Raw genomic sequence first — 24,780 nt, forward strand, 5'->3', positions numbered from 1 at the left:
TTGCGCACCAGACTCTTCCACCATCGACTCTTTTTATTCGTTCACTCGCGCTCACATTGCTGTTGCAGTTAGTGTGTCCGTCGATTCTCGTGCGCAAAGGTTCCTTGACGGATGTAAAGAGTAGAATCGTTTTGGTATAGTTATAAAAGGAACAGAAATCAATTTTCGAGAGCACCTGTAGACGCATGGGGGGAATGTGCGTAAACAATTCACGGAGGACTAATTCAGGATAGATGTAACATTTTCATCAGAGGACAAATACGAATCGAAGGTTTTGATCTATTTTTTGGGGTGGTGACACATTGCTGAACATGTTTTTTGAAGCGGAGGGTGGCGTTCTGCCATTTGGAGGTGTGTCTCTGGACTTTTTATAATAAAAGACCTTCTTCCTACAATACATTTTTATGTGCAAACACAGTTGAGAGAGGGGTGAAAGCACAATGACGGGGAAATACTTTCTCCTTGGTTACTTGTTGGTCAAACTTATGGTGCTTGTTTGCAAAGCGGACGGAGAGCCTGGTCAACCCGGAGGTTTCATCATGATAGCGACGTCCAACGGATCCAGAGAGGACGAGATTGTGACACCTGACACTCCGCACACAGAGGACGAGTGTATGGGCTATTACGATGTCATGGGTCAGTGGGATCCACCGTTTACTTGCAGCACGGGTGATTATCTGTACTGCTGCGGCACTTGTGGCTTCCGTTATTGCTGCATGTACAGGAGATCGCGACTGGATCAGAGCACTTGTAAAAACAACCGCACCATGGAGTGGATGAAAACAATGAACACTCCAAAGAAAAAGAAAGACCCTCTACACGACCCCACCAAAGATAAAACGAACATGGTTGTGTACGTCATCTGTGGAGTAGTGGCCATTATGGCTCTTGTTGGGATATTCACAAAACTGGGCCTAGAGAAGGCGCATCGTCCGCAGAGAGAGAATATGTCCAGGTGCGTTTTGCTTGGTGTTGTTCCACTGTAGCTACTGCGCGCGGCCAGCTTTGTTCCGGTGGCTGTTTAGATTGGCGCGCACAGCGCTGTCTTTGTTTGCCTCATTTTCTTTTACTCGTTTCCGTTTCCATAATGTGTAATACTCAACACAATACAAATTCTGTAATAGCCCAAATAGCTTTGCAAATATTCTACCTGTCCACTAAAGGCTTAGCGTGAGGACCACTTAACTAATAGCGGGGGCGCATGTCTTTGTGCAGAGAGTGAGAGGGCCACATGCTCAACCTGCGCATACTGTGCTTGTTTGGAACACACTCTAGTCGTAATAGAGGAAAATATGTACAGTGAAGTGTTCTACACTCCAATCATGGTATTTATTCCATACTAAGGGCTGATGTACGGTAACCCTATGTTTTACCAGGAACTTTCGATTTAGGCAAAACGAAATGTGCGGGGTGATTCTATTTGACAGATCCCTTGGTAAACACACTCCGTTATTTCTTAAACCACACTGTCTCTTTCTTTCTCCCGTACGCACAGGGCTGTTGCTAGCGTGCTCCAGGGTGGATGTCCAGGAGGTCAGTTTCAGGGGGAGGACGCCCTCGGTATGCACGCGCAGCACTATGACGCCAGGGCCAACAACCGTAAGTTTCAGGGAAACTCTTCAAGGGGTCGGAATCATTTAGGGTTGGAGATAAGATGATGCGTTGAAAGATTTGATCACAGGCCATATCCTGTATAGGCCACAGGCCAGACCAGGTGTGTTCAAGCAAAACAAAACCCAATTATTTCTCTCTGCCAAGAGGAATGTAAAGACCCTCAAGCAATTTAAATGGACTCTGTCTGCATCCAGAGTTAGTAGCTGATATGTTTTATGTTTCAAATGGCATGTGTAGGCACAGGCTGCTCTGTTCAATCACAAAATCCAGACATTCACACCATATAGACAATCTGCCTTCTTATTTTGATGAGGCTGAGTGCTCAGATGCAGTGGTTATTCACAGTTATATTTTTGTCCGTGCCCACATGATGCAAGATGTGTATGGAGATGGGGGTGGTGGGACAGTAGGGAGAAAGAGAGAGAGAAATGGAGAGAGAGACAACAGAGCCATGAATGCCATCTATTTCTGTTGCGTCCCGTGGGCTGCCTCTGCATACAGCCACATCTCTGTGTGCTTTGTGTTTAACACAGGGATCAAACAACCCCCAAAACACAGACCAGAGAATGAGCAGTTAAGAAAATGGCAAAATGGAGAGACTGTGTGTGTGCGTGAGATAGAGAGAGAAAGAGAATTGCACAGAAAGATGAGAGAGAACGGGGTTTCGTCAAATGAATTTACACCCATCTAAGCCATTCATTGGATTTCACTGCCAGGATTGATAGTAAACTTCACTGCTCTTTCTTATCATCCGAGCTTTCTTCCTGAAAGTGTTTGGAGACGTTGTGTGCAGACTGTGGATGAAAATCACTGTTTTCTAGATTTTACTGTCAAGTCCAACTCCAATCTGAATGGCATTGTGTGTCAGTGTTTTGCTTGTACTGCAGGGCACTCTCACAGCTTTTTACAATTTGGGGATTATTTTTCTGGGAAGGAAATGTTATTAATAGAAGTTATGTGGTTTAAACTTAATAGCACAAGATTGCTAACAGTGTGTAGAGAGAGGAAAAACCTCTGCTAATGGACATGGACAAAAAGATGGAACGGTGTGTTTCCTGGTTCTAATTCTCCTCTGAGGAAAAAGAGATAACCTGCACAATCACCTGTGAAAAGTGACTCTGACCCCTGGTATGGATATGTGATTATTAGGGCTTACTTTTCCCAGAACACACTAATCCTGGGAGCTTTTGGGTGATCATGTGGAATGTTATTAACCTCAGTGATCCCCTGGATCTCCCCAGATACACAGTCTTATTGGTTTTCAGCGTCCTAGGGGTACGGGAGCACATTTATCTGCAAGAAAGACGGATAGAAGGAGGGATGGGAAGAGAACGAATAGGGATGAATGTGTAGAAGGAATGGAGGATAGGGAAGGAGGGTGATAAGAGTAGATGTGTTACAGTACATTATTAAAAATCAATGAAAGACAATCAGGATGTGAAATGCCAGCTGGGGCAATAGAAAGCCATAGCAGGCTCTTCTGGTGTGTCCCAGCTCAAATATTCAAGGTAAAAAAAAAAGGTCAAAATAATCAATTTTCAATTTTGCAAACTATGTATTGATTATAAATCATGACTAGATTGCTTTATTACTGACATCATCAATATATATATAGATGGTGCTACTGGGTCCTCTGTCACTGGATGAATGTTGGATTATCAGATTCTGCAGTTATTTCCAGTTTTGTGCAGCTTTCCAACAATGCACCTCTTCCCAGGCATGTTCATGAGGAGATATAAAGAATCACACTTTCATCAGTTAGGTGGTAAATATCAGCATTCTAGAATGTCATGGAATGTTAGCACTTTAGAAACCCTAGAACCATTTATTGAAATGCTCTCTCTCCCTCCCTCTCATACACAAGCAGACACACAGACACACACATAAACTTAGACACACATATGGTTCACAAAGTACTACTGTACTCTATGTTTCGCAAACAGCATTGGTTATTGAAACATCAGAGTCCACAGCTCTCCATATTTTGTTGCCTGGGACTATGGAGGGCCTCAGTACTCCACTACACATTAAAAATGGACAGTTAAGCCTCGGCTCTCCATACAGCCCTGAACCAGCCCCCCAGTCAGCCAACCAACCAATTGGCCGTCTCTGTTCCCCTGTGGCCTGGTTACCAGACTTTCATGCCTTTTCAAAATGGCAGTGGAGTTTCTTTTCATTCCTAAAAAGCTGAAAATCCCTTGTCTCTAAGCTTTCAGCATCAAAGAGCTCAGACAGGAGAGACGGAGAGAGGGACAGATTGAAGGAGAGGGAGAGAAAGAGAAAGAAAGCGGAGACACTGAGAAGTGAAAACGTGGAGAGAGAAAAAGGTGGCGGCCGAGACACAAAGTGAGAGAGAGGCAGGGAGTGTAGGTGAGAGATGAGAGATAGAGGCAGAGAGTGAGAGAGTGAGAGAGAGAGAGAAAGAGAAAGAGAAAGAGAGAGAGAGAGAGAGAGAGAGGGAGGACATGGCTGGGTGATAATTGTCAGAGAGAGGATCAGTGCAGTGTCACCAGTCAGATGATCTCTGGGGTGACAAGCAGAAGAGGCTGACAGATGGTAACCTCTGTGACATGTACTGTATCCTCAACCACGTACTGTGAACAGCCCTCCTGAACCTCAGGAGCTTCAGACTGTCAGTCAATCAGACGGACTGTTCCTGAAAACCGAACTTTTAAGAAGTCATTGGGAAATACATCCCAACAAACCTAAAATGTCTACAGTTTGTGTCAAGGCACCATGATTATAGAGCATTAGCTCAAGAGAGGTAGAGAGAGAGAACAAGAGAGAAGGAAAGGGAGAGAGAGAAAATGAGAGGGACAGCTACCGACAGAGGGATAGAGTTAGCGAGAAAGAGAGAAAGGAGAGGAGACTGTTGACTAAGGCTGGGATCTGTATTCACAGCTCACGTTCACAGACGTTTATAATCACCTCCCCAGCAGTTCTACTCTCTCCTTAAACATGTCCACACTGGAAGTTGTGGATCTCAATAGCCAATTGCTTGTAAAAAAATACAGGCTTGAGTAAATATCCAGTTTGCAAAGCATTTTCTGAACCTCACATACTTCATCACCTACTGTTTATGAAGTATCCTAGCTCTAAATTTGTGAGAAATGTGTGTGTATGTGTGTGGGTGTGTGTGTGTGTGTGTGTGTGTGTGTGTGTGTGTGTGTGTGTGTGTGTGTGTGTGTGTGTGTGTGTGTGTGTGTGTGTGTGTGTGTGTGTGTGTGTGTGTGTGTAAATATTGCTGCCAGTACTGTCATTATGGATCTGTCAGCCTACCTCAGCCATAGAGTGAAACATCTGTGTGGCCTGATCCCCAGATTTCCTTCCAGAACCCTCAAACCTGACAACCAAGGTGAACTAGCAGGAACTAGGAAGGCCAAGATGTAACAATGGCACTTTAGAGCCAGGCTTTCACATGTATGGCCTCAGACTTAGTGAGTAGGAAACTAGTTTTTTTTCCTAAAGACTGGTCGCAAGGCCAGACACAGGCTGGTCCTGGTCCTGGACTTAATGACCCATTTGAAAAATCTCCAAGGCAGTTCAGGGAGCCATTAGCTGGTTGAGCTGCTGTTTATTAGAGATCTGTGGTCACACACAGAAATCCTACAAACGGCAGCCATGAACCAGACCCAGGTCTCAGAATCTGCTCAAACTGGGAGGCTATAGGGAAAGGAGGAGGAGAGAGTGGGGAAGGAGGAGAGGGTAGGGTGCTGGGGGTAAAAAGGGGGAGAGAGAGGCAGATAGGCCACAGTAGGGGTGGAAAATGTAATGGGCTACAGTTGCGGGCCAACTTGGAACAGAGTTCGAGTGTGATTTTATGTGTATTACTTTCTTTAATTGACCTGGCATGCCAGGTTTGGTGGGTTTTGGTCTGCAATGTATGGAGCGATGTACAGTATTAAACAGGGTGATAGTACACAGGCTGATTGAAATCAACTATTTTTAAGTGTACCGATTTGACTGTGGTCCTTTTAGAGTAGGTTTAATATAAACTGTATTCTCCATCTGCCTGTGTCACTGGTGTCTGAATCCAGCCCTGTGTGTAATTCTGTAATTTTCCATCAAGTCATTGTGCTGTTATAATAGAAGAAGCTATAAGGTTGGTGAATATCTTTACCTCTAATCAACGAACCGCCTTCACTCCTCTCCCTTCCCAGGGAATATTAATCAGTTAATTTACTGCCAGGAAGTCACATCCCAGTTTTGACAGGTAATTATGTGTGTGAGCGTGTGTCCGTGTGTGCGTGTGAGCGTGTGTGTCCAGTGCTCTAAAAAATTAAACATGCTCAAACATCAGTGGCATTGCCCTCCTCTACAGTGGATCCATCTCTGACTCTCGCAGAAATGACGAGACGTGAAATCTTTGCTCTGAATGTTAAAAGAAGTGCACTGTAGAATTACATGATTTGTAATTGCTGCAGTGAATGCTTCTAATAACCCTGTGAATTAACGAACCCTGGCATCACGGCAAATATTTATTCCCTGAATGGTATGAACAGCTAAGCAGTGAAGTCATTTCTTCAAGTCTTAAGTCTAATATCTATTACAGATTCCAATTTCTTACAATTCAGTCATTCCATTCTTGTCCTATCAATCCTGTTTTTTCATCCATTCCCATTTTCAGTATCGAGGCTACAGAGAACATACTTTCAAACAAACAATCCCTACATCATTTAGGACTACAGTAAACTAAGCTAAATCTCACATGGGCATTAACCAGATCATTAAGGCTCTCTTACATGTAGCAATATCATGCTAGGAGAAATCCGTTGTAATCCTCAATTGTTGTTACACAGGTCAGCCTTTCAGCGACTACACAGTGATGTATAAATCAGTGGTAATCTACTATTTCACATGACAGTAACCATATAAAAGTCCGTACACTTCCAGTGTTCACAGGATGTGTAGGATATCCTTAGAAGGCGGGAGCTGGTTGTGTCAGTGGTTTCTAAGTTGTGTTGCTGAGCTGGGCTTCGCGTCTCCTCAGTCTCTGTATGCTGAGGGCTTTGGCTGACTTTAAGGACAGCCTGTGTTGTCTAGGACAGCCAAGCAACAGATCAGTTCTGTCCCAAGGCTCTGCTACACACAAACACACACACACACTGTCCCTCAGCGCAGGCCTATCATGGTGCATGTGCCCGAGGGCAGGCAGCAGATTCTCTTGGCTAACCGACTGACGCCAGCAGCCATGTCATGTCACAGGCAGAGCGACCCCCTGCTGTCGGCACATTTGTGACTGTGTTGACCCACACACACACATGCACACACTGACACACATGCACATACACACACATACACACACATACACAAACACACCTATACATACACACACACACGTACAAATACCACCCACCTCAGGGCTGGTGTGTGGGGAACAAGATCTACTCTGCTCTCCTGCCTACAGACCAAGAGACAGGTTGGCTCCAGCCACCCATTGGCCTGCCTCCCTGCTCATACCCCAGCCACAGACCAGGGGCAGCCACCCTTCCACTCTCCCAACACACCCATGACCAGCCTGGCTGCTTCTCACTCTGCCCACATCCCAGTCCACAGAACAAGGGGACGGCCAGCCTCCATCTCCCTATCTCCCCTTGCCCACCCATGGCCAGCCTGGCTGACTCTCCCCCTGCCCACCCGGGGACTACCAGCCTGGCTCCTTCTCCCACTGCCTGGGGACAGCCTGGCATGCTTCTCCTTCCCTGGGCGCTGGCCCATGGAACAGGGACATGTGTGGACTTGTGAAGTGCGTCACGATGCTGGGCGCAGGCATCAGCCACCAAGCACTACAGTAATAGAAGCTCAAGTCTGCAACTCTGCTCCACCACCCACCAGCAATGTCAAACTGGGACTGAAACTAGGACGTCGTGGGGCTGTAAGACTGTTGTTGTTGTTGTTGTTCTCTGTTTGTTATCTGTAGTCTCTGTCGCTTGCCGTTATCAAGATCACCTTTGAGTCATGACGGCCCCTGGTTATAAGCCGGATGATCTTTGCCGGTTGGGTTTAGAAAAGAAAGCCACGGCATTGTTAATCTGAGGGTTGCGTCTCCCAGACGAGGTCAGTATGGTCCTGCAGGGTCCCTGACACCTGCCATCTTGAATCAGACACCATCGCTGAGACAAACACACAGCGGCCACACAGACCCCTGCCCTTCTTTACCTTTCCGTGTTCAACGCATACTATTTGAACACTGCAAGTGTAACAAAGGTCCGCAATTGACCTTTCATAAAAAAGCAAATCGGTTTCACCTCGTTGGTGAAAGTTGTTTGAGAGTTTTATGCTTTCATGAATTTGCATACCCTACCCATCCATCGTCAAATCTCACCTGTGATCTATTAGAATGCCTGCGGCCCAGACTAAATAAGTGAACCCAGAGAACAGTATGGAGATGCAGGTCGCACTCTGCCCTTCTCTCTGACGTTGTGATCAGCCTCATGCATATATGCAAATTGCACCATTTCAGTATCTTTGTAGATCTCATGCAACACGCAGCTTGGTCTGGGATTATGCAAAACACACCTTAATGAGTTTTTAGGATATCAAAGAGGAGGGGGAAACAGGAGGGGCTGGTTACTGGAAAAGTACAGGTGTGCTTTTGTGAAGATAGAATAGACGGAGAATGCCTTTAAGGCTCAAAACAAAATCCACTTTCAGGCATACTGTACAGCAGCATCTTATTCTGAGCTTAGTTCTGGAATCTTGGCCTTGAAACATGCACAGTTTCACACAAAAACAACTGCGTGGAAAGCGGAGATTGGCCACAAAACTCCAGCATCTCCTCTCCTTCCCCCTCCTCTCCTCTGTGGAGTTGTTTTACTTCTGTAGTGGTATAATACACATACTTTGCCTGTCTTCATGAACAAAAGCTTTAAATTATTAGACAAAGTGATTTGATTGCTCGAATCAGTGGAATAGCAATGGCAACGTATCTTTTCATGGAGGTAAAAGTCAAAGGGAGAGAGACCCCCTGAGGGGAGACCACCTCTTCTGTCCCTGTCAGTATCCCAGCAGATACTAGATTCAACCCTCAGGAACCTCTGAGAGAAAGAGGGACATGAAAGAATCTTTTCTTTTCTGTGTTATTCGGAGCCTTGAGGGGAGTGATTTGATAGCATCCCTCGAAGCTACTGCATAGCTCCTTCCCTCAGTTACTGGGAGGAGAAAAAGAAGGATGGGGAAAGGGAAAGGGTGGGGAAAGACAGATAGATTTCTAACGGTGAGAGGAAAGACAAAGGTAAGAAAGAGAGATTCAGAGACTCAGAATCCACCTAGAACGGAGAAATTCTATGCACTACCCCCCCCCCCCCCCCATCACACACACCTGACATGACGGCTGTTGCAAGATACAATATGGCATTCTCTCTTCCAAATTGGTGATTCTGCCCCTGCTTGCTGAATCTGTGCCCCCATACCACAGTCAGTATCAGAATGGATGAGTTGATTGTGACTGGTGCCTCAGAATGTGGTATTTAACTGGCAGAGCTGCATTGATCTAGGATTCCCACTGGGCCCGGTGGCTGAAGTCTTGTAGACACACTGGACAATGGACAATCAATTAGTAGAAGCCTTGTTAAGGTGCCAACTGTGTGTGTGTGCATGTATGCATGTGTGTGTGTGTGTGTGTGTGTGTGTGTGTGTGTGTGTGTGTGTGTGTGTGTGTGTGTGTGTGTGTGTGAGAGAGAGAGAGAGAGAGAGAGAGAGAGAGAGAGAGAGAGTGTGTGTGTGTGTGTGTGTGAGAGCATGCATGCATCTCCACTGCAGTTATTTTAACATCATATTGAATTGAATCCATTCCAACCTCTGTCACTTAGACCAGACATGTGTTTGTATCGATTTAAATCAGAACCTGTGGTTCTTTCTGGGTCTATCTGTCAACACACACACACTCCAACACCGACACACATACACACACACACACACACACACACGTACACTGACTCGAAAGTGACATGATTGTTTGTATTGTCAAATTTACAGACATCCGGCCATTTGGTCAACATGTTATACGTGCAACTATGAAAAATTCATCTTGTGCTGCACTTTGCAATAAATCTGATTCATGTATGGCTGCTTATCCCAACCTCAAACATGAAATATGTAGTGAGGCTTTCCTGGATTGTAAAGCATCTTTGGTCATCCTTGATCTTCTGGAATAAAGCAACAAGTGGTAAAATAGTAATGTCTCTAAATTCCAGAGGAATTACACACCTGCTGGATTTTGTACCTTAAAAGCATTAACCTGTGCTATTAATTATAGTCCTTGTGAGAATATGATTACTGTTGTCATGCTTGTTGACAGGTATGTGTTTGTGGTTGGCAATATACCATGTACACACTAACAGTCTGGCACACAGGTGTTTAGTCCCTGACTGAGTCAATACTACTGCACCCATCCCTCTTCCTTAACCTCCACATCTTCCTCCTCTTTCCGCTCCTCTTCCTCCTCCCTTCCAACTCCTCCTCTTCCTCCTCCTCCACCTCTTCCCATGTTTATTTATTTTCTGTTTATCTTCTAAATTGATTTCCCAGCAGGCGGTGGGGGTGGGGGGGGCTGCCAGGTTGATGATGGTAATGAGCACAGTGTGCTGAGCTGCTTGTAGGTCTGTCTCCAGACCGGACGACTGCCGCAGGCTCCTTCTCTCCTCACACACGATTGGCATTAATTACCAAACAGGTGTTAACTGAGAGGGATCTCCTAATTATGTCATTTTCAGTCTAGTTCATTTGAAGTGTGTTTGCATGCGTGTCTGTGCATCTGTGGGAGAGTGCATGGGTAGCGAGGATGGGGTGTGTGCTTTATGTGTGCATGTGTTTCTTTGTGGGTGCATGTGTGTATGTATGCGTCACATGCCTGTGTGTGTGCTGTGTGTGTGAGCGTGCCATGGACCTAGGTACTGTGTGTGCTGGGGGCCTATGGGGGTTCCATAGGGGGATTCCTCTTGACCCACTTATCCTTGGGTAACACCCAGCCCTGGCCCCGCTCCATCTAGCAGGCAGGAGGATCCTTTGTCTAACAGCTATGTCTCTCTCTCTCTGTCTCTTTCCTTCTCTCTCTGTCTCTTTCCTTCTCTCTCTGTCTCTTTCCTTTTCTCTATCTATCTCTCTTTCTGTCTCTCTCTCTTTCTGTCTCCCTCTCTCTTAGTCTCCCTCTCACATACACACACAGAGCCAAGCAGGCCTTTTGTCATCCTCACCAACCTACTTTCACTACCTCTCTTGCTTTCTCTTTCACTGACCCTCCCTTTCTCCATCCCTCTCTCTTTCTTACTCTCATTCAATCTTTCCCCTCTCTCTCTTCTCCCCTCTCTTTCTCCCACTCTCCCCCTCCCTAAACCTTTGTCTCTCACTCACTGCTTTCTTTCTTTTTCTCTTTTCCTCTCCAGCTCTCACCTTCTTTCTCTTTCTTTCTTTGCTAGTGTCTCTCCACTGAGGGAGTATAGATGTCTTCCCAGAATTGATTTTCCTCCGCTCTCTCAGATTGTCAATAAATGCCATGTTTAGTCTTTCCTAATAATAGGAAAGCATGAGCATCCATGTGGATGGACGGAAATGATTCCGTCTCTGATAGACGAGGGGAAAGGGCGGAGGAAGGTGGTGGGATCGCAGAAATCACTTGTGAGGTAATCGTCTCACTGTTTTGTTCCTCTGGGACGCCCTCAATTTATGAGTGACCACACGCCCCTGCATGATATTACCTCTGCATCTTTTATGAGCTGGAGAGGATGGGGAGGGTAGGAGAGCCGAGCAGAGTAGAGCAGAGCAGAGCAGAGGAGGGGAGAGGAGAGGAGAGGAGAGGAGAGGAGAGGAGAGGAGAGGAGAGCAGAGGAGAGCAGAGCAGAGGAGAGGAGAGGAGAGCAGAGGACAGCAGAGGAGAGCAGAGCAGAGGAGAGCAGAGGAGAGCAGAGGAGAGGAGAGGAGAGGACAGCAGAGGAGAGCAGAGCAGAGCAGAGGAGAGGAGAGGAGAGGAGAGGACAGCAGAGCAGAGGAGAGCAGAGCAGAGCAGAGCAGAGCAGAGGAGAGGAGAGGACAGCAGAGCAGAGGAGAGCAGAGGAGAGGAGAGGAGAGCAGAGGAGAGCAGAGGAGAGCAGAGGAGAGCAGAGGAGAGGAGAGCAGAGGAGAGCAGAGGAGAGCAGAGCAGAGGAGAGGAGAGGAGAGCAGAGGAGAGGAGAGCAGAGCAGAGGAGAGCAGAGCAGAGGAGAGGAGAGGAGAGCAGAGCAGAGGAGAGCAGAGGAGAGCAGAGGAGAGCAGAGCAGAGCAGAGTAGAGCAGGATGGGGAGGGTAGGAGAGCCGAGCAGAGCAGAGCAGAGGAGAGGAGAGGAGAGCAGAGGAGAGCAGAGCAGAGGAGAGGAGAGCAGAGGACAGCAGAGGAGAGCAGAGCAGAGCAGAGGAGAGCAGAGGAGAGGAGAGGACAGCAGAGGAGAGCAGAGCAGAGCAGAGGAGAGGAGAGGAGAGGACAGCAGAGGAGAGGAGAGCAGAGCAGAGGAGAGCAGAGGAGAGCAGAGGAGAGGAGAGCAGAGGGGAGCAGAGGAGAGCAGAGCAGAGCAGAGCAGAGCAGAGGAGAGGAGAGGAGAGCAGAGGAGAGCAGAGCAGAGCAGAGGAGAGCAGAGCAGAGCAGAGCAGAGGAGAGCAGAGCAGAGGAGAGCAGAGGAGAGCAGAGGAGAGCAGAGGAGAGCAGAGCAGAGCAGAGCAGAGCAGAGTAGAGCAGAGGAGAGCAGAGCAGAGGAGAGCAGAGGAGAGCAGAGGAGAGGAGAGGAGAGGAGAGGAGAGGAGAGCAGAGCAGAGCAGAGCAGAGGAGAGCAGAGCAGAGCAGAGCAGAGCAGAGCAGAGCAGAGCAGAGGAGAGCAGAGCAGAGCAGAGGAGAGGAGAGCAGAGCAGAGGAGAGCAGAGGAGAGCAGAGGAGAGCAGAGGAGAGCAGAGCAGAGCAGAGGAGAGCAGAGGAGAGCAGAGCAGAGGAGAGCAGAGGAGAGCAGAGGAGAGCAGAGCAGAGCAGACGAGAGGAGAGCAGAGGAGAGCAGAGGAGAGGAGAGCAGAGCAGAGGAGAGGCGTTGGTATACAGAACTCCTCACTGTGACCGTAGAGGCTCTACGCATATAAAACCTGCAAGCAACTGAGAGCCCAGCAGGGCAGTCTGAGGCCTACCTCTGAACAAAAGGAATCAGAGATTGAGAGAGAGAAAGTGAAATTGCGATAAAATGGGCGAGTAAGAACAATGAAGCGTAGCAGGCAGAGGGAAGGGGCAGCTGTGAGGTCAAAAACAGGTTTCACAGAAGAAGGGAAGATCACGACACAAAGGGAGGCGAGAGAAGAAGTGATGCGAGAGATCCAGCCATGTGGTAAAGTGTCGCTCATTATGCCATTTCTCAATGAATGCTGAGAAACATGAATCTGAAAGAGAGGAGCTCATTTGGTTCAATTTAGGGACATTATGGTTTCACTGCAGCGTTTCACTGGTGAGAAGATCCCTACTGTACCCCAGACAGATCGAAAATAACCTTAGTATAGCTACATCCCATCAAACGACCTGGTACAGCACACCGAAGAAACTGTAGAGCTGTAGCAGGAGAAGACAAACAACTGATTATTTAAGAGCTGGACAGATGGATGAAAGGATGAGGGTTGTTCTGTCTTTGACTCCTTTCAGTTTTTGCAATTCTCTCAGGTTGTGGACCAGAGAAGTCAGGAGGACTGGTAGAGTGTGTGCATGTGTGTGTGTGTGTGAGTGTGTATTTGTGCATTTGTGAGAGACTGCCAGAGACTGGTGTTTGGATAATCATTACCATTCTGACCTGTCGGCAGCCTGTTGATAAACGAATGACTGTCTGGATGAAATAGGACTGTGTGTTTATTCAGAGATTACTTTTAAAAGGGTTATCAGCAGCCATGTGTACCGAGATATCACTTGCACACTATCACACTGCATCTAAGAGTGTTTCTTCTTCTTTACCAAATAAACAGCACGTATTGCTGGGGTGATTGATTCGTTTGTAAAGAGTTGCAGCAATAATGGAGGACTGAGGGTGGGTGATTACTCCTGGTGAACCTCAACTCAGCTGTAATTACCTGTGCTTCCCTGTGCCCCTTTTTGGTGCTGCTAGGGGAGATGAGACTCTGAATGTCTGGCAACCATGTTTTCATCTCAGAACAAGAACCTCCCCCGGATCTTTAGAACCTGTAAAACCTTGAATTATCTTCTCTCCCTCCTGCATCTCTACTCCTCTCCCTTCTTTTCCTGTCCTCTCCTCTCCGTTCCTATCCTCTCCTCTCCCCTCATTTACAGGCTTTTATGTATGTCATCCACAGAAGTCAGGGTGAACTTGTTTACAAATGAAACCCACTGTCCCTTTACTGCAGTCTTCACTCTAACTGGGACGCGACAGGAGACATGTTGACAGTCCTGTCAGGCCTCCCCTGGTGACACACATCGTCTTTGTCATACACACACACATGCACAGTCACACACACACACACAGACACACGCACAATCTCTGTCTCTGCCTGTCTGAGAGAAGGAAGTTGTTAGAATGACAAGGCTCTGCTGACTCACACAGCCCTGGCAGGACAGGAATAGAGCTCAGAACACTGTATCTAATAGACAGATAGACAGAAGAAGAAGAGAAGGAGAGAGGAGACAGAGAGAGGAGACGAGGACTCCGACAGAGAGTGGAGGTGATGAAGAGAAGGTTAGGGAAAGGGCCACTCAAGCGGAGACGGAGAGAGCGACACGGTAAAGGGGGGGGGGAGGGAGGGGGGGAGACAGAGGCCCTGTTTGTAACATGCAGCACTGTCCAAGGAGACACCTCATTCACATGAGAACTCTGGGAGAAGGAGAAAGGGAGGGAAGGAGAGGCGAGGGGTAGACTAGACTTCCAGACAGCAATCATGACACACGCACAAAATAAAAAAAGGAAATCACTGACAATGCAGAGGTGAGGAAAAAGACAGCTTGTGATATTTCCATGTCACCAGACTCTATAGATAGTATTCACACTGGCGAGTGACAACGTATTATCCATCCCGCTTGTGGCATGTCATTTTAATATCAACGTTATATTTAGGAACGGAAGTGTGCTTCATCCTTCTAAACAATTACTGGAGATGATCTCCCAGAGGACTTTGATTCCTGCATTGTCTAGGGACCAGACAGCAGCCTGTCAGTGGAGGAGTTTGCATGCTGGCCAGATTCCATTGTGAAGGAGCGAACGAGAGAGAACAATGGAAACCTATTACTGTAAAGAGCTCTTCAGAATAGGGAAGACAATTGGTATTCATACGAGGATCCCATTACATGGCATCCTCATCTTCATCACTTCACAGACAAGGACAGGAACATGAAAGCAATGCAAGCTCTGTTTGGTAATTTCCACAGAAAAAAACAACCATGTATTACGTAATAATCGGCAGATAGAGATTCTCATGAGCACAACCCGGGGTAACCGTGTTGTAGATGCTTTGGGATCATCGTAACTAGGCTCCATATGCCCATATGTCCTAACCCCTCTCAACATGCTTAGCGGTGCCTTGTTTCACCTAAACATCAACACATTGTCCTGTTAATAAGCAGTGGGGTCGTCATAGGAACATATGGCTGAGGATAACAAGCAGGCATGTTGAGAGGACAGGAGCTGTGTCGATGGCTCGAACTATGACAGCATGTCTGTGTTAGGTACACGCTGACTGGCAGAATCATTATCAGTATTATTAAAAATACTGTAGGATCAATCGAGTGAATTGAATTACATCACCTTTAAGGGTGATGCTGTTATATTTTTACAAACATTTCCTGCTACCATTTTGGATGTAGTGTCCAGGCAGAAGATCTTTCACTGTATGTAACTCAGTAGAACACTCAGTAGCCAACACGGATTCTTATATATAGTAGATAACACTGGTCCATTTCTACAGTAGTTAACACTGGTCCATGTGTAGTTAATTAATCTCCACCTTCTGACCTCCTCGCCTGGCCTCCTCCTAGTGTTGATAGAAGCAGCAGGCAGAGAGAGCACACAGCAGGCCACATCTGTTCTCCTCCTCCTCTCCTCCTCCTCTCCTCCTCTCTATGGCTCTGTTCCTCTCCGCTCCTCTGTGGCCAAAGCACTCGTTCCTTTTTTTGTCTTTCACTCTTTGCCCCCCCCATCTCTCTCGCCTGCCTTGCAAACAGAAGCAGAATATGTGATGTAGGACACATGCTGTTGCTTACCCCGGCATGTCAGACGGCAAATAGAGATTTGAAATGTACACTCGGCTTACACAGTACTGACCTTCAGTCCCCTAACCATGCCTTCACATTGAATCACAATACAGAGCAAACACACACACGCGTGCGTGCATACATACACACACATACACAAACTCAGCATCTCCGTGCAGGGAAAATAAATCTATGGTCCTGACATTCGTCCTGAAATTAATTCTGAAAAGCAGGCAAATGTTTGTTTATATTAAATTATACTAGCGGCTGAGCAAGTGGTAACATCAGTCCATATTAAATGGATGCTGTCCATATACTGGGATTCCTGGCAATGCAGGTCTTGGTGTACTGAGTCCATATGCCCACAGTTGTCTCAGCGCACAAACAAACTTGTAGTATGCAGCATAGAGAGTTTGCTGGAGATAGTCTCAGTTGCATAACATTACAGTCTATCTACAGTAGCCTGTTGGTGATGTGGGCGAGGCAGCATACACAACCAGATAGAGAGAGGGAGTAAGTGAGAGAGAGAGCCCACTGCATGCACCACAACTAGGTCTGTTGCCATGACAAAGTGGCTTGCATTTAGTTCAGAGGCAGCACTTGTGGTGAGTCAAACTAAATGGGAATTCAGTTAGGTTTGACCTGACCATTGGTTGCACACAGCCAATCTTGAAGCAGGACACATCTTTGTTGGTTTTTAGGTCAAAGTTAAAACAGCAACATATTGTGTTAAATAAAAAACTTGTTTACTGCACCACTCTTACAACATCAGAACGAATACTGGAATGGAATACTTCAGTCTTTATGTCTACTAACAATGTTTTTAGGGTTCATCGAGTTTGCTTGGGACGCGACTGAAGACATGTTGACTGTCCTGTTCGGCCTCCCCTGGTGACACACATCGCCTGTGTCTTACAAACACATGCACACACACACACATACAGACACACACACACGTAACAGCAACCAAGTGCTAAAAAGCTAAATAATGTCTTGTACCTGGAATTGATTAGTCTTCCTGGGGTGAGGTACAGTACAGTGCAGTGCTTAAAGTGTTTCTTAACCACTCTAGTCAATTGGATTCTGCTGACTGGCTCTTCAGCATGTCCCTGGATAGAAGACCAGCTAATGGACTGTGTGCTCAAAGCAGCTCTGCTGCCACTGGCCTTGAACCCAGCTTGTCACCACATTCACATTCATTCTGACGTGCAGGCTGACAGCTGTCTGTCATCCATCCAAACACCCACACAATGGATGTGAACCATACAGAGCCAAGGGAGGAGGAGACTGGATAAGGTTGTGGATGAGAACCTTAAAGAAGGAATTATTTGAAGGTTGTGCGTAGCGGAATGTTGCAAGGGTATTCTGAGGATCTGCAGATGGAACTTCAAAATTGTTATGCCGTTTGTTGTTAGTGCCATAGCCACTGTGGTAAAAATAAATAAGTTTAGCTAGCAAGTCATATTGTAATGATTATTTCAAACTGTAAATACAGCAGATGGTCATGAGACAATGTTCAAGAACATTGTTGACTGTAAATTGTGTTGGCATGTTGTTTTAGGCTGAGGAGAGGAGAATGGAATCTGGAGGCTGGTGTGTTCAGAATCCCCTCGGTGGATATCAACAGTGTGTTTTTCTGTGGGTCCTTCTGTCATTTAAAGTAAAGACGGCCAGTGGGTTTGGGGGAGAGTGGTGACTCACTGCAGTTAGCTACCTGCTGCTGCTTCCCTTCATCCATCTTTCCTGTACGCTTCTTTTTTATCTCTTGCCCTCCCGCATTTCCTCCCCTCCTCTCTCCCTTCACCAGCCCCTTGCTCACATCCCTGTCACCTTCCATGTCCCTTTCACATCCCTCTCTCTCACTCACCAGTTCTGTCGCTCCATCCTTCTACCTCTCTCTCTCTCCTTCCCTCTTGCGTGTCAGAGCTCCAGCATACAGGCTAAGTGATTAATTAGCCCTGTCCCCTGCTGTCTGGCTGACAGGTACGACGGCAGGTTACACCTCTTTGATCCCTGCTCTTTGTTGAGAATGCTGGCAGACGAAACAGGAGGAAACCACAGAATCAATAGAACCACTCGTGGCGACATGCGTTGCCTTCCCCTGCCTGTCTCTTTGTCACCAATGAGAGACAAAAGGCCTCCATCAGAAATAGATAAGACAGCCGTCATGCGAGCCAGACCCTCAAGGAAGTGGACAGCTAGGCTGGTAGGGCTGGTAGGCAGGTAGGCCGCGTGGAGAGGAGATCCACACACTCCATTCCCAGCTATGAAAGGGAGCAAAATCCTGGCCTCCGTCCAACATAAAAAAAGAAGTGTTGTCCTCTCTCTGACACTGTCTTTTCCACTCTGCCTCGTCTGGGTCTCTGTGCATGTGAGCCTGTACCTCTCGTGGTTTTTTGATACACTCTCTCCCTCTCTCCCCCTCTCTCCCTCTCTCCCTCTCTCCCTCTCTCCCTCTCTCTCTCTCCCTCTCTCCCTCCCTCTCTCTCTCTCTCTCTCTCTCTTTCTCTCTCTCACTACTTCACTCAAAGTTAACCTACTCAAAATATCAAGTGGATTTTGGGGGCTTTTAAAATAATGTATTCTTTTACAGCCTTGGGTAACAGCAATTTTCAATTAAATGTGGACTTCAGAGCAGCAAAGGAGTAGAGCCAAACAGTAGCTCTGAACTCACCATCCTCTGACATGTACCAAGCTACATGAACAGCCATTAACCTGTTCAACAGCTTCAATGTAATTACAATGTAGCTGCCAAGCCAGTACTTTTCTAACCCGTGTCTACATGCTTCTTTACTTAGTCCAGTCCCATTATACCCCTTGTAGGTCTGGATATAAAACCAGCTCCTGTTCAAGTCTTTAACCCCCTCCTCTCTTTGCCTTTCCACAGAGGGAGGTCAGATCAACAACAATGTGGCTCCAGGATCCACCCTTGGGGGGGTGCACCCCTACCCTGCCTTGGCCCAGTTGGCACACGTCTATGAACAGAAACAGCAGGGCAAGGAGCTCAGCAAGTACGCCTCACTCAAGGCTGTAGGTGAGTACCTGGGATTGCGAGAACTGGGATTGATTAGTATCGACTTTTAGTAGCTAAGTTCGGGGGTTGATTTGTTTAGTCTGGTTGTAGGTGAGTACTGTAAATGTAGCCAGGGATATGTACGTCTGCAACTCTAGGTTTTCTGTGTCTGGAATATATTACCATAGTCTTGTTAAAGATGAAAGTGTGTTCTGAAATGGTTTGGTGTGGGATTGATTAGTATGGTCTGATGGTAAGTTAGATGAACCTGTTTGTGTATTCTGTGTTAGTGCTGGAACTAGATGTGCGTATTCAGTATGTTACACACAGACACCTGTTTTCTAATATTCCTCTGGCTCAAACCAGCATTATATCATCACTGGCTTTGCCTCACACACACACACACACACACACACACACACACACACACACACACACACACACACACACACACACACACAGGCACATACACTTGCCTGCATGCCAAACCCTATTACATCTTATTCAGATGGTTACTGTAGATGTAAGAGAACGCTATTCCCAATCCTTCTCCACGGTTGTGCCTGACTCATCCTCAGCTTGTGAACAGATTGTTGGGCTTGTTTACACAGATACAGCTCCATTATGGCTCAGCAATTCGAGAAAAATACAAAAAGAGAGATAGACAGATGAATAGAGAAAGACAAAGAGAGAGAATGTAAGGAGAGATAGAGAAAAATAGAGAGATAGGGAGAGAGAGAGAAAGATTGTGAGGGAGAGAGAGAGAGAGAGAGAGAGAGAGAGAGAGAGAGAGAGAGAGAGAGAGAGAGAGAGAGAGAGAGAGAGAGAGGGAGAGGGAGGGAGGTTGGGGCTGCTTAGTGTTTTGTACTGTTCTGTTTATGTAACCGCTAACAATGCAATTTGAGGTAAACTGGAAGCAGAGAGCGGTGATTGATTTGGCTCATAGCTCCGCTGTGGGACTGAAGTGAGCCAGGTTTGTTCATTTAGCTGTTCAGAACACTAGCTGGACTGTCTGGACCAGGGCCAGAGATGCTGTGAGATTACCCAGCCAGTTTAGAGGAACACCATTGTCTGCATATTCCTCTTTCCCTCCCCTTCTCCTCTTTCCTCCTGGTTATCTCTCATCTTCTCTCACTTTCTGCTCAGTTCTTACCTTTACATTTAGCAGACGCTCTTATCCTGTGCAACTTACAGTAACACCCCCCCGAGGCAAGTAGGGTGACGTGCCTTGCCCAAGGACACAACATCCCTTTTTCACAGTCAGGAATCGAACCGGCAACCTTCTGATTAATAGCCCGATTCCATAACCGCTCAGCCGTCTGATCCTGCTCAGCCAGTTCTTCCCTCTTTCCTCCTGTCTCCGCTTCACTCGTCCAAAGTTTATTTCTCCTCTCACAACTCTTCCACCTCTCTCTTCCTCTCTTTTTTACTTTGATCTTGTTCTATCTCCTCCTCCTTCTTCCTCTGGCCTTATCTCAGAGAGAGAAGTTTATAACCTCCTTCTGTCTCCTATCTGATTCCAGCCCTCAAATGAAGGTGTACTACCCTGCTGTTCTTTAACAGACAGGTCTCCGTATGATTCCCTAATCAGACTGCCAACATGGTGGGAATCTTCTCAGATTCAGGATCCATTCGAAGATCATTCATAGCAACCCATCAGTTTTGTCATAAACAAACATCTAGTATCATTTGAGGGTCTATAGAAAGACACAAAGTTGAAACCTAAGACAGGAAGATGTTTAACTTGCCTCCAGAAGGTAAAGATCTCCCTTGATGCGATGTGTTTGCTTACATAACTGAGTTGGTGTGAGTTTAAGGGCCAGCTTATCATTTAAGTTCTGGACACTCTCCACTTGTCTGAAAATAACTCAGTTTTCTCTCTTCCTCCAGTTCACTCTTTCTTTCCATGTTTCCTCTCTCTTTCTTCTCCTGAAGAGGTAGAGAAGCACTCTTTTTCCCCCCCACTCTTATTTTTTCTTTAATTGCCTCCCTGTCACATTCCCTCGGTGCAGAGTCCACAGACTGGCCGGCTGATAAGGCTCAGGTCTACTAATCAATACCTATCTCTCCATTGTCCCCCATCGCATCCATAAGGTCACACTATTGGATTCCAACAGCAGAAATGGAGAGAGTGAACTAATAATGAGACACAGCCCTGGACCTCAACCCTCAACACCATCTGTAGGCTGTGTAGGAATGATAATGTACTGTACTTGTCCATAGGCCTAAATTGGTGAGCCACAAACGACCAATTATATGTCAAGTCAAGTGCTCTATCGTCCCCCACTTTTCCGTCCACCAGTGAAGGACCTGTCACCTGGCTCTGATATGGCATTTCTCAGATGGTGAATCGACAGTAATTAGGGAAGGATCACACAAATAAGTCCCCATAGTTTCGCCTCTTTGGGACCACATCTGATTTGCTTCTGGTGTTGGCAGTCGTCAGAGCGGTCTCACTTGGCTGTTTCTAATCACGTTCCCTCGAATGTGTGCCGCTGCCCCTGCCGCCAAGCTGACTGCCGTTGGATTGATTTACCTGTCGCCTGAACAAGTTTGATCCCCGAGGCGGTCTACCGGCAGGCGCCAGATGAGGTGAAGCGAGGCGAGCTCACCCGTTCACAACGCATCGCTTGTTTTCCCTCTTGCGCGCGTGAACGAGAGCGATAAACCAGATTTATAGTTACAACGGCAAAGCAAACTGTCCTAGTGTGTTAACTTTATCTTCAAGGACGTGCAAGCAAGGCCCATCAAACATAGTCTGACAGTCACACAAGGATGCCTGTACCACAGGCCACAGAGTAATGGCAAGCCTGAAAGTGTCAATCACTTGATAAAAAGGCTGCCTTTGTCAGTGATAAGAGAAGGAGACATAGGGATTGATGGGACGAACTGAACATGAACGATCTATAAAGGACTCAGAGACTGAATCCCAGAACCACAGCAGCACCCTCGTTTCTGCCCCTCTCTCGGAAGTGACCTTTCTGTCTCTTTCTCGCCTTCTGCCATTAATAACATCTGTCTCTTTGTTTCTCTTTCTATTCCAGCTGCCAAGGCTAATGGTGACTACTACAGCAAGAGGCGGTTGATGGTGGAACTCCCGTCTAAGGGACTTCCTCTTCAGCCTCTGCAGACAATGAGAACCATGAACAGTACCATGAGCTCTAACATGGCCTCTAACATGGGCTCTAACATGGGCTCTAACATGGGCTCTAACATGGGCTCCAACATGGGCTCTAACATGGGCTCCAACATGGGCTCTAACATGGGCTCCAACATGGGCTCTAACATGGGCTCCAACATGGGCTCTAACATGGGCTCCAACATGGGCTCTAACATGGGCTCTAACATGGGCTCCAACATGGGCTCCAACATGGGCTCTAACATGGGCTCCAACATGGGCTCTAACATGGGCTCCAACATGACCTCTAACATGGGCTCTAACATGGGCTCTAACATGGGCTCTAACATGAGCTCTGCTATGACTTCCCATGGACCTCTGAGCCCAGAGCCTGTGGCCACCTATGTGACAGAGATGCCCTCTGCCACCATCATCTCATCCACCCTGCCCTCCATGCACTCCTCCTCCTCCAACCCCAAGCCGAACGGACAGAAGCCCAAAGGAGGAGGCCATGGAGGACACAGTAGAGGGCCAGTCTTCATAGGCATGACTGGGCCAGGAACCATGTCTGGTACCATGTCTGGTACCATGTCTGGTGCCATGTCTGGTGCCATGTCTGGTGCCATGTCTGGTGCCATGTCTGGCACATTATCTGGTGCTATGACAGGGAGGATGGCTGATGGGTCTGGTGCTGGAAGCCACCACCATCGGGTTTCTTATAGCTCCAACACCTTGGGTGGGCCGGGTCATGGTCATGGTCATGGTCAGGGACTGGTTCTGGGTCTGAAGGGCTGGGACGGGACAGAGACAGTGGGGCGGAGGAAGGCCTATGGGCCCCGGAGAGGGGGCCCTTGCACGGTGGAGCAGGTGAACGAGCTGGGGGCCTCACGAAACCATAGCCACAGTCAGCACTTTCTGCCCACTCAGCCCTACTTTGTCACCAACAGCAAGACTGAGGTGACTGTGTGAGAGAAGAAGGTGGATGGCAGGGGGAGAGGTAGGAACGCGAGGTGGTCCAAAACAGTCTTACTCTCATGAGAACAAAGAGAAGTAAAGGGGGTAGGAACAGAGGGACGTTTGTTGGTGTTTATCAATTCTACCCTAGTGAGAGGAGAGGGGGAGAGGAGTACTGGAGGTGCGTGTGGTGATCCAAATCAACCTTGATGTCAAGAGAGTAGCTTTTACAATGCAGAGGTATATATATTTAGTATACTATACATATATATAGTATATTTGTAAAAACACCAGTTCTTGGGTCTTGGGCCAGGGACGGATTGGAAATGATGTGGAGGTGTTACTACATCATAGAGACAGTGGTCACAACACTGTACATGTCATGTCAGGACCTGAATGAATAGGGTAGGGATTGAAAAACTGTCAGCGTTGATCAAAATATTAAATGCATTGCCCATGCTCGTGTCATGATATTGAGTGCCATTCTATGGCTGATATCTCCAGGGGAATCATAAACACAGCTGACAAACAGCGAAGACCATGGGACTGACATTTCCATGGATGGAATCCTATAATATCTGACAAGCAATATACCAGATTAAAAAACAGAATTGACAACTGTGGGATTTAAATACAATAATTGCATTCACTGCAAAGAGTTTCTGTGACTCAAACCACCCAGTGGTGAGTATGTGTTGGAAGTACAGCAGTCAAACACAATGCAGCACATCGTATCCAGATGAAGCACTAAAGGGGACACAATACAGTATTGAGACCCCTAAAGGGACTCTCTTTAAAACTGTTATCCAAAACTGGGGTCTGGACTTGTTGTCGGACTGGGCTGTGTTCTGCTGCAGTAGAGTCTGGCTTGGACCAACCCTCAGACCTCTACTGTCCTACAGATCGTGTGCTACAGACCCTGTGCTACAGACCCCACGCTACAGACCCCGTGCTACAGACCCTGTGCTACAGACCCTGCGCTACAGACCCTGTGCTACAGACCCTGTGCTACAGATCCTGTGCTACAGATCCTGTGCTACAGACCCTGTGCTACAGATCCTATTCATGGAGGTGGATTCTCTGACATGCTTCTTTACTGGTCCAAGTCTGCTTGGTCTTGCCAGCAGGGGTGGACTGGAGGTGAAGGTGTCAGCTGGAGAACACTGAAACTCTGGGACTCCTGGCTGTGAATGCTTTTCAGGCACTCATGTACACACACACACACACACACACAGACACAGTGCACACACTGGACAAATGTACAAACTCCCTATGGGCTGGTCTGGACATACACTATAGGCTGTGCCTTTCTTCTGCTTATGGAGCTGTTTCCTGCAGTCAGTCCGTCTGTCTGTCCAGAAGCAGATCTTGCAGCAACACTGAAAAGCAAGGGGAGCAAAACAGACAGCACTCATCGGTGATGCTGCAGAGAACCCGGCCTTGGATTGGGTACGTGTTTGGAGATGTAACGACAGATCATGGCCCTTTGTAGCGACATCCATATCATGTGCTTTTTATATTTCCCCCCTTTTCTCTGTCCTGTACTGCCACTGTCCATCCTTTTTCTCCTTCCCTGGCTCCCACCCTCTCAGAGAAGAGATCTTTCAGGTCTGGATGATCTGAGACACAGCCACCGTGGGTGTGGTTCTAAGTACTCAGAGTTGTTATAGCAAGGTTCCTCTTTATCAGAGAACTCTAACCGTGGGGGTTTTCTCACAGCAATGGTTGAGCAGTGAGAATGCCTGTGTATTATTGTTACAATTCTACATATTATGTGATTTATACACTTGTGCCAAAAGAAAAGGTTGTCTGTTTGTATATTTTTGTACTACTGCGTGTCATTTGGACTCTGGATTCTTCTTTGTGAAAATACAGTTGTAATGAGTTCGAAAC

General features: G+C 47.1%; 1 protein-coding gene across 1 annotated transcript; it reads left to right on the plus strand.

Moving 5' to 3' along the window:
* Positions 1-440: 440 nt before the first annotated feature.
* shisa9a (shisa family member 9a) lies at positions 441-22,902 on the plus strand. The gene is made up of 5 exons (XM_067245191.1): positions 441-955; positions 1,496-1,599; positions 6,493-6,495; positions 18,690-18,836; positions 21,860-22,902. The coding sequence occupies exons 1-5, from the start codon at positions 441-443 to the stop codon at positions 22,900-22,902; spliced, it is 1,812 nt and encodes a 603-aa protein (XP_067101292.1).
* Positions 22,903-24,780: the final 1,878 nt, after the last annotated feature.

This window comes from Osmerus mordax, chromosome 10, assembly GCF_038355195.1.
Source record: "Osmerus mordax isolate fOsmMor3 chromosome 10, fOsmMor3.pri, whole genome shotgun sequence".
NCBI classification, from domain to species: Eukaryota; Metazoa; Chordata; class Actinopteri; order Osmeriformes; family Osmeridae; genus Osmerus; species Osmerus mordax.